This window comes from Bombus terrestris, chromosome 14 (genome assembly GCF_910591885.1).
Source record: "Bombus terrestris chromosome 14, iyBomTerr1.2, whole genome shotgun sequence".
NCBI classification, from domain to species: Eukaryota; Metazoa; Arthropoda; class Insecta; order Hymenoptera; family Apidae; genus Bombus; species Bombus terrestris.
In genome coordinates this window covers 4,949,144-4,965,855 of record NC_063282.1, presented here as the reverse complement: position 1 = coordinate 4,965,855, position 16,712 = coordinate 4,949,144, and the positions used below count along the sequence as shown (strand labels likewise).

The window sequence follows — 16,712 nt, the reverse complement described above, 5'->3', positions numbered from 1 at the left end:
AAACTAACTATTAACCCTTCCGACAAAAATTAAACAAGAGGTAAAATGAAGAAAGCTAAACATCCACTGGACAACGAATTTGTAAACTTTTCTAAACGAAAATTAATCGATATTTTTTACCTGTTCGCACAAGTTCTCCAGGATGTTCAGCAAACAGGCCATCCAAAGTCCTCTCGGCGAGCAGATCCGCGGTGAGTGCATAATCCGGTATATTATTTCCACCAGTGGATCCTTGTGGAGGGACCTCGTTGGCCAGGTGCATTCTTCTCCTCGATGACGAGGTCCTGGTTCTCCTAATTCTCCCGCCACCTATCTGATGCGTCGAGTTCCCTTGATGGTCTTGATGACCGTTTCGAACCAATCTCGGATCCGGATAATCTAAGCCTAGAGGCCGATCCTCGGGGCGTGCATCTCGTAAAGGATTCGTCATGAGAACAGGCTCATTGGACTCTTTTCCGGAAAGATCCTCCTCGCCGACAAACCTCGATAAATTCGACTCAATTTTTTTCTACTCGATCGGCCAGCCTTTCCTTTATTAATTCCGATCCATCGCACGCTCTATCAAAAATTGAACAGTTTATCTTCTTTATTTTTATTCGTTATTGTCAAAAATGTATCCAACGACCAACGATATCCAATGATAATTAAATTCTGTGGTAAAATCGAACTAATAAATCAGGATCTCTTTTCTTCTTTATTTTGACACGTAGCCAAACCTTTTATTTTTTCTATTTTTGTCTTTTATAATCAAAGTGTGCACGCAATGTATCCAGTGATAATTAAGTTCTTTATTAAGATTGGACTAATAGAGTAGAACGATGACGGTCATTATTTCGGTAGCGGCTGATTAAAGATAAATTTCCGGTTCCTTCGGTGGCACGCGCACAACTTGGCCGGCCCCGCGTGGCCCAGGATCCTTTGATCCTTATTTCATTATCCCGCGACAGGGCCGAGGCAAGAGCATCCGTTTGCAAATTCTTCCTCTCGTCTCGATTGCCAACTCGCGGAGAAAATTCGTTTTATTGAAATCGACGTCGCCCCTCGTTTCCTCGTTTCTTTGATCGAAATGCACCCCACTACGTGATTCGACGGAAGTCAAACCAACCTTGACTATCTTCTGCTACTCGCGTTCATAAATGAATAACAACGATTCACGATAATACACTCACTCTGAAATCTGGCTTCCAGTGTTCCGCGGTCGATCGAAATTACTCCACGTTCATGTCACATCAGCACTTCTGCCCGACCATCTAACAGGTGTTAACTCTGCACCCTGGATCCTTCGAGCCAAACCGCGGCACAAACCTCACGTTCGCACATTATTCTTCCGGAGAATTCTAACTCCCATACACCAGGTTTTATTTCAAACGACGAAAGATTCGGGGATCCACTTTCCGAAGACTTTACGAAAGATTCAGGCATCCATTATTATACATAGGAATCATCAAATCAGTCACTACACAACACGTTTCCTCGAACAATAATAGTCACAAATTTAAAATTAGTTCGAGATCTTTAGTCTCGCCAGATATGTTCCATGTATTCGCCGACGATCATTTCCGCTGTCTTGATAATAATTCAATCCTTTTCTCAACAGCATGACACTTTCTTAATATTTTTCAAGACATAATGACGTGACAGGGGAGAACTATAAATTTCTTCGCTTCTGTTGCCTATCAGCGATGAGGCACGGGACCAGATTTCGAGAGACACCTCTTCGTGGCTGACGATTAATCAATTGTTTCTTCGGTAACGCTTCTTGGACGAGGGAAGTTGCAGTTGGCGCGACGATGGAAAATTGTAAATTCCACCGGTTTCGTTGGCTGTCAGCGATGAAGCACGGGACCAGAAGGCGAATGATACTTCTTCGTGGCTGGTACTTCGGCGGGTGGCAGCGGCAACTTCCACGGGGAAGTAGGATAGGGTGTTTAACTCGCGCGGTCTCGTTTCGGTTCGGCGGTGGAAGATGGCGGCTTCTGCGGTGGAGCCGCGCGGTGTGGTTGCGGTGTATTTTTGAGGCTGCCGCCCCCAGCCACCACCGAGACCACCCTGGCTAACCTACCCCTCCGTGCCTCTCTTCCACGCCGCCGCCACCACCGCCTGGCCGTACTAAGCGACTGGTGGGGGTTGGTTTTTCCAAGCGGTGGGGAAAAATCTCTCTCTCCTGCTGCACCCTCTTCCACGATCCTGATGCTATACTCCTGCTGATCGCTACTACCCGATGACAACACCCGTTGCTTCTCTTTTCCTCTCCTCTGTTTCACCGTTTGTCACGCGTTTCGTAGAACAGTGGAGAAATCCCTTTGGCCCCGAAAAATTCCCTCCGATGAACACACAGAATTTCTTTCGCTTTCCAACGGCCTCTCCTCTCAGCGAAATTCGAATTTACTTGATCATAATAGACGACGATTAGTCACGAGGTCATATTTAATCGAAGCTTCGCCTGTTTCCGCGTGTCTCGACTTATAGGATCCACACCATTGAATTCGCACTGGGAATAATTCCTGTCCTTGAGATCGTTAAAAGGATTCATCTTCGTGAGAACTGACGGCTCTTTAACTGCACATTACCATCTTCGACGTTCTAATCTTTTCATAATATCACCTGCTCGCGTTACAACTTTCCATAATAACACTTGCATGTAATATCACTCTGTTGCCTATTTCAAAGTCGTCCATAGAGTTCGAGTTCTTTACTTAAGAGTCCCGTAGATCAGAGCGACAGCGAACGCTTATCCAAAACGCCAGACGATTGCCAGGCGCGGTTTCGAGGTCCCGAAATGAAGAAACGAAATAGAAAGAAACTCGTTCCCTGGTCTGTAATTACTGCACGGGTCGGCTGGATCGTTTCCACATTGCGGTCGGCCGGTACACCGATAACGAGGTTGCCTTTCGGCTTCCTTCCACGCCTCTCGTTCGATTGTCTTTTTTTCCGGCCGTTTCCTCGTCGAGTCTTTCCTGCTTCCGTCGTTCAACGACCTCCCCGCGCGAGACTGCAAAACGACACTGGGAAGAAAGGGAAAACAAAGACGGCAGAAAGGTCCCTCGTGTAGTTGCGTTTAGCACCGAGAAATACGGGGGTTGCGCGATGCTTGGGGGCTCTTCGAGGGAGCAAGGCGAGCAACGAAGACAGGACGGAAGGCTGTATCGAGGAGAAAGAGGGGAATACTTTGTCTTAATGTCCCCGTCATACGTGCACCGACGACCGTTGCAACGAATCTTTCCAGATTGCTAGGGTGGATCTTCGAGTGGTCGCAATTATCGTTATTGCGACGAGAAAATAAAACGACATAGAGCTCGAGGAAATTTAAGAATTAATAACAAATTGGAAGAGGTCGAAGTTTATTCTTGGCGGTAGAATCTGTGTGCTTCGAGAATTGGAAATAAATCGACCAAGAAGATTTTGAGAAAGTGAATTTAAGGAAACTTAAGAATTAATGACGAATTGGAATGAGGTGTAGTTTATCCTTCGTAGAAAAGAATTTTTGTATTTTTGGAGTAAGAAACAAATTAAATGGAAAAGACAATTTCGTTGTTTTTTTTCTTTTGTTTAATTAAATTGGAAGTTCGAAGGAAATTTGAAAATCATTAAAACAACAGGCTTGAGAAATTGAATACTAGCTGATAGTGTCATAGCATAATTCATAGCTGTTGGAGTAATTACTTCTGGAAAAAATCTACATTCTTTTCTTTTTTGTATACCCGTGACCTGGACACCGTCGTTACAAAGAAAATAGAATTTAGTGAAGCAAAAATTTAAAAAAGAGAGAGGCCCACATTATTGTGCTCTTGAATATGAATGTTGTTTTGGGTTACAAAATCTATAAATAAAAGAGCTATGAGTAGATTTTTATTGCTATTTCTTGTAACTTTCAGTTGAAGTTACACATCAAAGTTAATTTTTTGGTAATGTCCTTTGATATAAATGTATCAACCTGATCCCTATCACTTCCATTGTAATGTAACATTGCTAAAGTGAGGATCTAGATAAGCATACACTATAGCTGTACTCATACTTAAACTTACTTCAATATTTCTATTACAAATTCATCCACGTGTTCCTATATAAGATAACCTGAACGAAAGCAAAAAACAATTTTATTTGGCTAACATGGAAAGACAATTTTGTTTTTTCAAAATTAATTCGCGAGTTTGCAAGAAATTTAAGAAGCCTCGCAGATGGATTCGAAGAATTAAATATCAATAGATGAAAGATAATATAAAAGGAATCTTGTATCTTATTTTTAAAATAAGAAGTAAATTAAACGCAAAAAACAAACGAGACACGAGTACACCAGCTAAGTTGAAGGATGATTTTCCTTTTTTTAAATTACTTATTTCTTTAACAAAATAAGTTGGAGAAGTTGATTGTCGGTAGATAGGGGATGATTCGAAGTAAAATGCAATTTGAATATCTTCTTAAATAAAAAGGATACACGAATGCATCATCCAAGCCGAAAAACAATTTTCTTCTCCGAAAATTAATTACAAGTTTCAGAGAAACTTGAAGATCGTTAAAAAGGAGGTTGAAGAAATGAAATACCAGTAGATAGGGGATGATTCAAAGCAAAAGGCAATCTCACCACTGGAAATTAAACTACGGGCCACGAGAATGGCATCGCGTTTCTCTTTCGACCGACGACAGAAGACTATCGATCATGACGGATCTGTAGCAAGTTACGAGGATCCCTGAACGGGAGAGAGCACCCCATATAATCCTACACCCCTATGGGTAACAATGCAACGCCTCCGCGTCCCTAAATTGTCGAGTTCCCAAGATGCATTTCGTCATACATTTTGGCCCCCCGGGCGATACATCGCCTTTTTTGTGTTCCTGGCCGACCCGTTATTTTCGACACCGTATACAGTGAACCGAAAGAAATGCAATAATTTCGCGATCGTCATTTGGTCGACTAATGAGGGCGTTCGATCATTTATAAATATATTTCGTAACGATACGCGTATCGTATAAAATTGAAAATTAATGATCACCGATCGAACGAACAAAGATACAAATTTGTGTGAAAATCAATTTGCGAAAAATATATTATCCACCTATCCCTTGGAATTATTCAGTTTTCCTTTAAAATTCCCGAGGAAATGTTACTATCGAAGAGACGCGTCATGCGTTATTCTAAAATAAAATTCTTTGCGCGTTCGACGCGCGAGAAACGAAGGAAATATTTCGAAAGGAGAATCGTCGCGTCAAGGGAATTTCAAAGTTGCGTATGATCCTCGTGGAAAAACGTGAATCGAAGATATAAGAGCCGAGTACTGGCGGGATACGCGTGAAACGGGCGATGGATAGGATATTTAGCAGGTTTCGGATATTTCAATAAAATCGTGGCTCGCGCTGCCGTCAGTTTTTCACAAAAAACAGATATTTAATTATATTGTTCGGTTCGACGTGATTTCGTGTAATTAAATCCTGTCTCCATAAAATTACCAGCCGAAACAGCCAAGCGAGAATATTTTTCAATTAAAAGAAAAATATATTCGATTACGTGACCGGTGTCCGGTGCGTTTCGACCGGCGTTTCGCACCTCCCTCGTTCTTCGTTTTTATGATCCTCTCTCTCTCTTTTTTTTTCCTCTATTTTTTTATTTGTCACGAGTCGCTCTCGGCCTTTTGACGGTAACGATATTCCATAACCCGCATCCGACACGGTCCACATAATCGGTATCGCGGCGGTGAATGCTGGACGATTATCGACGCACTTTTCCGTACAAATTAATTGGCCCAATTATCGACACCGAACAATTACCTACTGGCGACCAATTAGATCAACGCCGGTCGTTGTTCCCGCGCTGCCTGGCAAGAAATAATTGGTGCTCACGATTCCTCTCTCCGCCCCCACTTTTGCTCCCCGAAAAAATGAAAAAGTCGTTAACCAAAAACAAAAAAAAAGAGAGAATAGGGAAAAATTCACACTCTCCAAACCAGAGGGGTGAGAGAAAAAAAAGTGGAGGCACGCGTGGAGACCGATACAAACATTTAGGAATCGATCTCGATCGGAAGACTCACACTGTGACGAACCCACCCTCCATTCATCCACTTTCTATCCTTCACTTCTTCCACCAACTACAACTCACGATAAATTTAACACGATCCATGAACGGTCCACGCAACGATACGATACGATACGATACGATACGATACGATACGATACGATACAGGACATCTTAACTCGATTCTTCGACTAACGAGTGTCGTGACACTTTGATTTTCACGGCCACGAGAATGTTTCTCATGAACCAAGACTGTCGCGTGTTGGAATACGAAGTAAAAGGGGTGGGAAAGGGTAGGAGAAGGTAGGAAGAAGGGTTGAGTTGTAGAACGGTGGTAATCACACACGGTTAGCACATGTTAGACGGGGCCAATTGTCGAAAAAGGCCGCAGCTCGTCCTCCAAGACGGCCACGTCTTGGGGGGACTAGGGGGTCCTTGTAGGTGAGAGGATCGTCGCGGGGGTGGAAAGGGGTTGGAAACGATAGAGGCGGCGCCGGAGGCGGGCCGCAGTTTTTCACGAGTTTGCGCATGCGGCTACTTTTATACCCCACCAACGTTGCCGCCGCCTTGGCGTTCTTAAAGGCTTCTTAGGGTGAGTTTTGTCCCCTACAACCACGCCACCCTCCGCCAAGCCTCGCGCCAGCCACCGCGCCGGGGGGTGGCCGGGCTTTACGCCGTTTTCCAAAGGGTTGCACCCGCGGACACGATGCTTGCGGACGATGACAGTCTCGGTGAACCTCCGGAAAGTTGAATCTTTTTGTCGATCCCGGACTCGATCGAATCCATTAATCGTGGAACTCGTTTCAGATCTGGCGCGTGTCGCGAGCTCGAATATACCGGAATATACCGGATGCTCTGGAAAATTAGATTAAAGTAGGACTACAGGTGAAAATCGTGACAAGAATGTGGATTTTTATACATTTATGGGATATTTAAGAATTACAGGACATAATATAGAAAAATACTAGTTATACGTTTTAATAAGTAAAATGAATATCCACTTAACCAGTTAGCTGTTGCGACCTCTTCAAAATGTGTGTACCTAAAATATGTGGCAAAAAATAAACGATGACGAGTATACTCGTCAAAAACAGCTAACTGGTTGGTTAAGTACTATTTCCTTGGTCGTGTCGATAAAAATATAAATTTGCATAATAGTCCAGGTGTTAATAATTATAATTTCGTCTTTTATAAAAGAACAATTTCACGATTTTATATGCTGCTCATTCTACGTCAAAACTATCTTTGCATCTGATTTTGGAATTGGGTATATGTTTTACACTCTTGAACGCTTAACAAATATCAATAATACTGATTACGCAGATCAAAATTAACATATTATTCGTTCCTTAGAAAGCATCTTTCACATTATTCTGTAATGGCTTATACCTTCGAATCTATCGAATTATTTATCTTTTACTTCCTCTTAATCACCAATCATCAAGTGATGATACAAAAAGGTTGGAGAATTATCTTTATGTCACTGTCAATGTTCTCAATATTCTATATCGAAGGAATTAAATCACATTGTATTGCGAAGTAAGATTTAATAAAAGAGAAGAAAAGTGGCATGGTATTTCTGGGATGTGGCTTGTCTTTATATGATTGACAGCGTTCTCGATATTCTGTCTCGAAAGGGTTAAGTCTCTCGACCCGAGGGATCACGTGTAAGTATCATCGGCACAAGATTCCGTGCTGCGAACTCGTCGTTTATCCAACGTAACAAGATTGTCGAGAGAAACCAAAGGAGTAACGCTAAGGAGCTGTTGGTCCGGAGGTGGGTGAAATCACATTAGCTGACAGACGCGTATTTGGGGCTTCTCACCAGGTACCAGTGGACATTGCGTACCTCGCTGAAACTGCATCGTCTGATTATTATCGAGCTATCGGCTAGAGGAACCTCGCAGTTACTAGAAAAATTCTGCAGCCGTTCAACTCCATATAAAATTATGAATATTCTTCGAAAATGATATTTCTCAGTGTTAGAGAAAAATAATTTCTTAGCGTATTTGACATCATACGTCACATACATTGTCGATCGTAAGGTGCGAAGACAGCAGTTATATTTGATCAACTCCACTTTTTATCAATCATAAGGAGATAGCATTAATAATTGTACATTTCGAAGAAAATTTTAAGAAACAGTACTTGTAATTCTCGTTCTTCTTTTTACATTTTAATTTACTCAGTTGGTCAACATTGTCTCTGAACGACTCGTTCATTGGAGAAGTTAAACGAGTGTTACTTTATCTACTACTTTACTTTCTAACGTACGTATACATGTTGCAAACGAAATAACAGATATACAATAACGTAGCTAGACAATATAATAATATACAAATATAAAAAAATAATAATAATAATATAGAAAATATCGTCAGATGTTCTAAATACTTACCTAAACGACAGTGCAATTAAATAAAATATTCTACGATCGACCTGCATTCGACGAAAGTAAATGAAAGTAGCGGTGGAATATTGTTTTACCAAACCATTAAATCTTAGAAGAATCACCCAACACCGTGATTTCTCGGCATAACGCGCTCCTCCTCTGTATCCGGAGGAAAATTGCCAAAGGAAAATGCGGGGTCTCATTTTTCGATAGCTCGAGACGGTGGTGTTTTGGGGTGAGAAACGGAAGGCCGGAGGAAGAAAGACAGCCAGGTCGCGGAGAAAATAAGAAAGCAAATTACCTAGCAGTCACCTACCCCTCGGGGTGAGGTGTCGATATGACATGTAGGGAGACAAGGGACCTACGGCTGGCAACCCCTGGGGTTTATTACAAGGGTGGAATCAAATACACCGGGTGTCAAAAAATGAAACGCCACCCTACCGCGTTCTTTCTGCACCCTCCCATCAGAGGCTTGTCGGGGGATGAGGTCACGGTAACTTACGGAATGGTAGCAGGGGCTGCAGTTGTAACGGAGTCAGCCTTGGATGATTCTTCGTGGGTTAGGGGCTGCGGATACCTTCTTCCTGAATCTTTATCTTGAAGTTCGATGGTAAATTATACTGATGTTTTCGAAGCAAAGTGTATTTCCAGATGAAGACCACATTCATATACAAATATTTAAGGGCAAGTCTATCTTTGCCGGTTTTCTGACGTTTGTTGTCATTTGGTTACTAAAAATGTACTTTATAAAATAGTTAAAAAAGAGAACAGACCAAAATATATTCGAAGATACGAACCTCTCCGAAGCAGATGACACATCAACGATGATTTGTGGGAATCAATACTTCGTTAAATGATCGCGAGGTGTGTTTGACGTGTAACTTGTTGACAAGATACTACATTTTAAGATTGCTCTCCTTAAAAGACTATCATGATTTTTCGCTTGACGTCCAATTATTTTTCTGTAAAAGATGAGAATTTTATTTATCACTATTTTCTTCTGTGGTTTTCAGACAGTCGTTTTTCCTTCTTCTATCCTCTTTTATCCCTAATCCAAAGCTTCCAGTTTGCGTCGCAACTCATTAACAATAATCTTAAGCGTTTAAATCTACGCGAAGAACGTTGCACGTTTCTACTCTTATCCCCGTGGAGAATTTTATAGAAATAATCAATTCTGTTCCCAGCTTATTATGGAAAATCGTTGTCTCTCGCGAAGACATCGGTAGGGGTGGGATCTAAGGGGATGGTGTTGTTCTCCCTCTGCATCGTCACCCCATTCGACGGCTTCGCGCTCTTGTTTGTTTCGTAATCTTTAAGATCGGAAGGGTTCGAAGTTGTGCCAGTGCCTGAAAATCTATTGTCGAACTTGCTGCCCCGTCCCTCCTCACACTTCATTGATAAAGTCCATCAATTACATCGACGAGTAGCCACAAGAATTAAATTCCAACCACCGTGACGAAAGTCTGAGAAAAGTAAAATGTTCCTTCCACGTAAAAAGTTTGCACGAGGAAGTGTGTACCTTTTAACGTGATGGACGATTTATTCTCATCTTTCAACGAGGAAACTTCTTACAGGACAAGAGGAAGAAGCGAACGGTGATTAAATATTATGACCAACGCGATCTTCGAGAACGCATCTACGAAAAACGTTACTTAGGATAATTAAAAAGACTTTTTATCTGTGGAATCCGCACTGTGGACTGCGTCACGGGAACACAATTTTCCCATTCGAGCACCTTGATCGCTTTAATCCTATGGTGTGGAAAGTTTCATGTTCAGTTTCACAGTCAGCCGTCTATTACGTTTTCCGCTTGAATTCTGTTTCAAATAAATTCGAAAACAACGTAAAAGAATCTCCAGATTATAGAATATTCTAAAGTTTTAGAAGATTCGCGATATTTCTTCTTATCCCACAAGTTGGAAAATTAAAGCAAGCGATGATTAACGAGTCGTTGTCTGTTATATTTTCTTCTCGAATTTTAGTTTCCAATAATTTTCTGTGATTTTTATATCTCGCTCCTTTGTTATACTTTCTATTCTAATTCTATTTCAAATGAATTCTGATATAATCTAGATGATTCATGTAGATTCCTTCTCATCTGTGTAATACCTTTTTCGATATTCTAGAAGTTTGAAAGTTAGAAACTAGACACTTACATAGCTGTTCTTTGACAATTACAAGCACGATCTCCTGGCAGTTAGACTAGCAGCCGGAATGATCCACGATGAAAATGTCTCGTAGACGACGGTAATGTCGCGTTGGACGTAGAAACGAGGGTCCGTTAGCGTCAAGAAACGACTCGTCACACGAAGGGTGCACATCCACACACCCTCTTCAGCCAAGTTTCTCATCGTTTCTGAGCAACCTTCGATTACCTTGGTTACGTTAAAGTTCTATCTCCTACGAATCAACCTTATCTTTCCTCTGAACTTGCTAATTACACTTGAAATTGCAATTAAATACAAGAATGATCTGTTTAAGTGTATAATAATCTTTAACTTACCTTAGCCTACATTGATACGTTCAAGTATTTCTTTATCTATACGACAATCATCATTGATCTAATTAATTCAAATTCGAGGTTGTTCATACCCTTTCCTCTTCTCTCACTTGCCATCTTTGCTACCTTCCTTCCATTCCTCTATCTTCCCTTGTTATTCTTCGTCCTTTTCCTTTTTACCCTGTCTTCGCCTTCCTTCTTTTCCTTCCTTTCTTTTTTTCCGCGTCCTGTATTCTTCCCCAATTCCACCTCTCCTTAAAACTGCCTCACATTCGCAAAATTCGATTGCCCGAATTTACTAGTATTAATTAGTACAATACCGGTAATCCTACCGTCGTCAAATAAAATTGTCAAATAAGCCACGTCCACTAATCTTACGGCAAGTAACCCTCGAACTTAATAATAGACGTATAATTTCTCGAGTACAGAAATTAACGCGCGCTTCTCACAGCAATTACAAAGAATCCGACCGCTGTATGTGGAGAATTATATGGGTTAGAGAATAGCCGGAACGCGACCGCTCCTTAATCAGGGTAGTTCTGTTACCCTGTCCCTCGGAATCGTCATCGTCTCTGACCAAGAACGACCCAAGAGAGTGGCGAGCCGGAGCCGGAGGCGATCCAATGGTCATTTCCATTCGCTCCTTGCAAAGTGGTATCATTTCCCAAGAGGCTGGGGTCCGTTGGTCTTCAAGGTCCTGCGGCACAGCTTCCCTTTCGCTCCATCGAGTACGATACCGTCCAGCTGCGAGGTGCGGATCGATACACGCAACGAGGAACACAATCCGCGACAGAAGTCGTCGTTGATAATGGAATTGCCCCCTCCCCCCTCCCTCCGCACGTGATATCCTCCACGAAGAAAGAAAGAAGCAAGTGGAACGTTCTTGAAATGCGATCTTCCGCCCGGAACTAACTACAGATGCTGTAATTTTTTCCAGATTCAACCTACTGGAATTATGGCCCGGCGATTTGCATGGAAATGGGATGTCTCGTTTCACGAACATCTTCAACTCGAACCTCTTCCACGGCACCTGGAAAAAGATTACGATATTAATATAAAAATTAGATTGTTAAACAGATCGATCGCTTGAAAGGAAAGTGAATATTATAAGGAAATAACGCTGTATAGGTTACATTTTCTATTTTCTTTTTTTCTTTTTTTATTCTTCACCGGACAGCAGTTTTAAAATTCAATACATTGCGCTTCTATTCGATTTTGAGGTAAAACATTTTCCCATCTTTTTAATAATTTAAAGAAAGGTATTTGTCATGGTGTTAAAATATCGTTCTTTCCACTTTCAGCCATTTTGCGTAAAAATTTGTCTCTTAGTTAATCTAGTAAAGTTACATTGAGATCAAATTGTCGTATCGTTTGCTGGGATCTTCAAGTGATAAGAAGATGAGTTTTGTATTTCGATGTCCCCGCCGAATGGCTTTAATAAATAGTTATTAAATCATTTTTCACTTCACCATCTTTCACTCGAACCTTTCTCACTTAAAAGAGAAGATACGACATTAACTATACAAAAATTAGACAATTGGATTGAATAGATTGTGGCGAAAAAGGGTACCTCCCTTGCTGTACGAGAAACGAAATTTTCCTTGCTTGCTTAGTATAAACGCTCCTACGGTAAATAACAAACACCTGACAACCAGAAATGCTATCGATTAAATATCGATCAACTGATAAAATAACTCGTTCTCTTTTCGACACTTTCGTTGTATTTGCGCTGCAGTAATTACTTTCATGCAAGCCAGTCATACGCTGTCAGTGATACATTGTTTATCGAAGGAAACCAAGAAAGTACTTGTACACTTCAGTTGCTAGTTTAACTTTTTAATAAATAAATTATACGCTAAAGGTTCCAGTTGAACCTGCTAAATGAATAAATAAATATATAAATAAATAAATCTTCAACTCAGACGTTTCCTACGACAGGTAAAAAAAATTACCATATCAATACAAAAATTAGACGATTAATCGAATCGATCGTGTCGAAGAAAAGCGATAGGGCTAGGGAGGAGTAGTTTCGAATAGCGAGGCCTTCCGCTAGTGACAGTTTATCAAATTGCAGGGCAGCCAGGCTTGCCCCTAAAGGGATGTAAGGGTCGTAAGGTGGAACGGTGGTTGGGGGTAGCTTATTAGAGCCACGACAGCAGCCCCGGCTCCACCTTGAAACCTCCAACCAACCGCCATCCTGCCGTGAGTCTTACCACCTTGCTTCCTTCCACCCAGCCGTCGCCTTCCTATCTTCAACCCGGCTACCTTTCGCCCCTCGCTCTCCTCGCCATCTTCTCTTCTATATAGTTCAAGCAGCGTAGAAACGTGGCTCGACATAAAGGGTCGCCTGGGACCGTCGTACTTGCCGCTCGTCTTTAATCTACGAGGTCACCAAGCAACGACGGCGACTGCCATCCTCCCGAGCAAATGAGCACGGCCTCCGCGAGACTGTGTTCGAAAGATTCCGAGTGTTCAGCCAGATTTAATATTCGCCTCTTTCTTCGGAGAAGAATAATTGTTTCTAAAAAGAAAAAAAGGAATAAGAACTTGAAATTTTACGAGAAACATATCGTGTGAAGCATATGTTTTGTATATGCAGAATATTATGCCCGGAGGATAATTTATATAGTGTCGATTTAAGACATCAAAAGGATGAAAAACGGGGTGTACGAAAAAATCGACTGGCCCAATTTTAAAAATTTATTTTGGTTTGAAGAGTGTCTGCTTAATTCTGTCCGCGACTGTACAGTCTGTAAGAGCGCGGTGTTATCGAGAATCCCAATTTGGGATACGGAATGATTTTATGTGAGTTTGTCGTTGCATGGTATAGTTGGATAAATGTATCCTGTATTTGCATTATAAAATGTACAGTATACAATAATGCAATATTGCATTCGATAATGTGTTATATTAAATAATTTATTATGACCTGTATAGTATAATCTAAAATCTATACAAATCCTTCATCGTCTCTTATTCCTATACAATAATTAATAAATTATCTATGCCTCGTCATATTCATTTTTCTACGCATATCTTTTAGGTCGCAAAAGTGAAAGATAGGCCATATGTTGAACATTATAGCGTGTCGATTCGGCGCTGACAGAAGTATCGACACACGGCCCTATGGGATTTGTATTTCTTCACGCAACAGCGAGGCCGGGCGTGTAGCAGTCTGATTCAAAAAGACGGACTGACGCCAACTTCGCCGTTTCTCTCTAGGGGGTAGTTTTAAAATTCAATCCCCATACGAGGTCTAAGGGGCCGTACGCTACACGGTGCTCATATCAAACCGAGGGATCAATAGGAAACCATCCTTGGCTAGTAGTGGAATTATCGGCGATTCTTCATGAATTACACCTAATGGATTCGTAAGGATCCCTGAAACATCCCGAAACAATTATCACAACGCTATAACGCAGTGATATCGTTTAAATGCTTCTTTCTTTCGACGAAACTACTAACCGCTAACTGTTTGGTAGGTTTACGTACACCTAAGTCTATAAACTGATCAACTACATTTTTCTATAATAAAATTCATAGGTGTAAAACCAGCGTTCATCTTAAACAATAAAGAATTTTTTCGGGAATTTACTAGTCAGGAGGAAGTAACATAAATAATTGCAAGTTTCAAGATAAAATTTTACCCGCAACGTTTGAGAACGACATTTTTATTTGCATTTTGTACAGTCGATCAGCATGGCTTCTATAGGACATTTGCGAAAAGTTAGATTGACCTCGATCATTAAAAAATTATGCGCAAAGGATTTTGGAACACAGATTCTTTAGAACAGAAGCTTCGAACAGTCTTCTTGCAATTTTCTATACAAACCACCATCAACACGTAATCATTATAATTTATCATATTATCAAATATAATTCTTCCAAATAGTTTCAACAAATTCTTATATTGAAACCTTGCACGGGTACAAAATTTTGATCGATCAATCGTTTGCACGATATTTTGGATTAATCGTCGCCGTTTCGTGCACAGCCAGCAGGCGTCCTAATACTTCTGGACACCATTGTACGATAGGAGGTACTTTAAATTCGTTCGCTAGCCAAACAGAGACTTTCAAAAGCTTCATCTGTATATCAGCGAACGTATTCATAGACTTTGTTTGACAGATCGCCTTGCTCGTTCTTTTTCCTTTGTCAGGGCGGCGCGGCGCACGATTCTCGTTTACCGTGTCCTACCCTCACCCCCGAATGTATGTCTTCGCCCGCGAAGGGAATCCTTTGATAATCCAGATTTATCTATCTCTGCCGATAATATCAGCTACTGCAGAGAGCATGGCGACTTCCGGTGTTTTCCATAAATCAAGAGACTCGAGAATCCACCGCCGCGACGCGAAAAATTGATCGGCACCGGGGAAACCGGTTTTAAGTTTCGATGCGTGTTGCTTCGCTCTAGCTCGCGCGCGCCACGCTAATCGTATCGATCCCAGCACTCTTAATCCATTAATGAACTTCCCGGGCTCGTTTTACGCCGGCTACCTGGGCTTTTCGCGCTCGATCCGTTACATCCGACGTACATGTACCGTAGAACTGTATCCCTCGATCGACAGACGTGAAACGAGCCGACCTGTTTCCCTCCTGCCTCTTCGAATCGCAGGTGCTATAGCGTTCACAGTTTTCTGTGAAAGCCGATCGATGCAATGATCCAACTAGTGATTCATTTATCTTTTTATACTTCATCGATCCGTTTCAAATTTATTCCTCCCTAGTGTAGGTAATTCTTTACGATTCTCTTGTTTCCTAGAGAAAATATGATAAAACCGCTCACAGCCTTTATCGCCTTTACACACTTTCTAAACGTAAGTCGTTTGTATCTTTTACTTGTAACTTCTGTGTCTGTACATCTTCAAAATGTTTTGCATAATATATTCATGAGAGGATTCTACAAGCATTCGGATACTTTTACGAGCCATTGTACACTTTGATTTACGCTTACAACATTATTACACATTCTACGCTTTGCAGTATTTTTATTGCCTGCGTAAGGGTTAAGAAAGAAGCAAAATCTGGGTAAAACGGTGTCTCTTAGTATAATAGCGTAATCTTCGCGTAACATAGGATTGGAAAAGATCGTGTTTTCTCACGATAATTACGTTAGCAACCCCTACCGCCGCAGTTCACCCTCGTACGTTCTGCATACGGGGATTGACTGAAATCCTTTTTTACAGAGCTGGTAAACAAGCGATAGGTCTCCCGATGCCGACGTCTTCCGCGACGACAAATTCCTCAAATATTTATCTGTCTTCCCCTCGGAACCCTTCAATCGTCGCCGCCCCAAACGTCGCTTCCGTTTCACGCTCGCGGAGTATGTCAATCCTGACGCCTATCGACGTATGACAAATACCTCGTCTCCGACTGCTTGCACTCTCTGTCAGCCTTGACAACCGGAACAAAAGGAGACTGTGAGGGAAGAAAAGATTCGTAAGGGTGTCTGTCGACCAGCCACCGTGGCTTCGTGTTTCTTCTACTTCTCGGCAGTCGCTCTCCCACTCGGCGAACGCTACTATGCTGATACGTAGTTTTCTTCGATTGGTTCTATAAGCGATGCGGTTGTTCAGTCTGATAATCAAGTCTGAAACAACGGGAATTCTCAGCATCGGAGTTTTATAAAATTGGACTAGAAAATTTAATAGAAAATGATAAGATAAAAAGTTATAGAAATAGAAGAGGTAATTATTTTATTTTCATTTAGTATACGAAAACAAGCGGTCACGTTACTTGCGAGACGACAAAGTATATTCGATACTGTACATATACACTGTGTTCTTTTAGTCTCGATTCTAGTCTACTTTCGA

General features: G+C 41.4%; 1 protein-coding gene and 1 long non-coding RNA gene across 4 annotated transcripts in view; one reads left to right on the top strand and one right to left on the bottom strand.

Annotated features, from left to right (window-relative positions):
- LOC100643782 overlaps nucleotides 1-6,401 on the bottom strand; it is a 34,878-nt gene extending 28,477 nt beyond the window's left edge. Inside the window, exons 1-2 of one of the 3 annotated variants that reach the window (XM_048411778.1) lie at nucleotides 6,024-6,401; nucleotides 121-2,992 (exon numbers count right to left, since the gene is read on the bottom strand). In XM_048411778.1, the coding sequence (XP_048267735.1) occupies nucleotides 121-430 (310 nt within the window). In that variant the 5' untranslated portion in view covers nucleotides 431-2,992; nucleotides 6,024-6,401. Of the gene's footprint in view, nucleotides 1-120; nucleotides 2,993-5,763; nucleotides 5,861-6,023 lie in introns of those variants that run through there. The other 2 variants (XM_003400545.4, XM_048411780.1) reach the window with 2 other exon arrangements.
- The window catches only part of LOC125386272, a 336,686-nt gene that overhangs the window by 226,203 nt on the left and 93,771 nt on the right, over nucleotides 1-16,712 (top strand). The window lies entirely within an intron of this gene.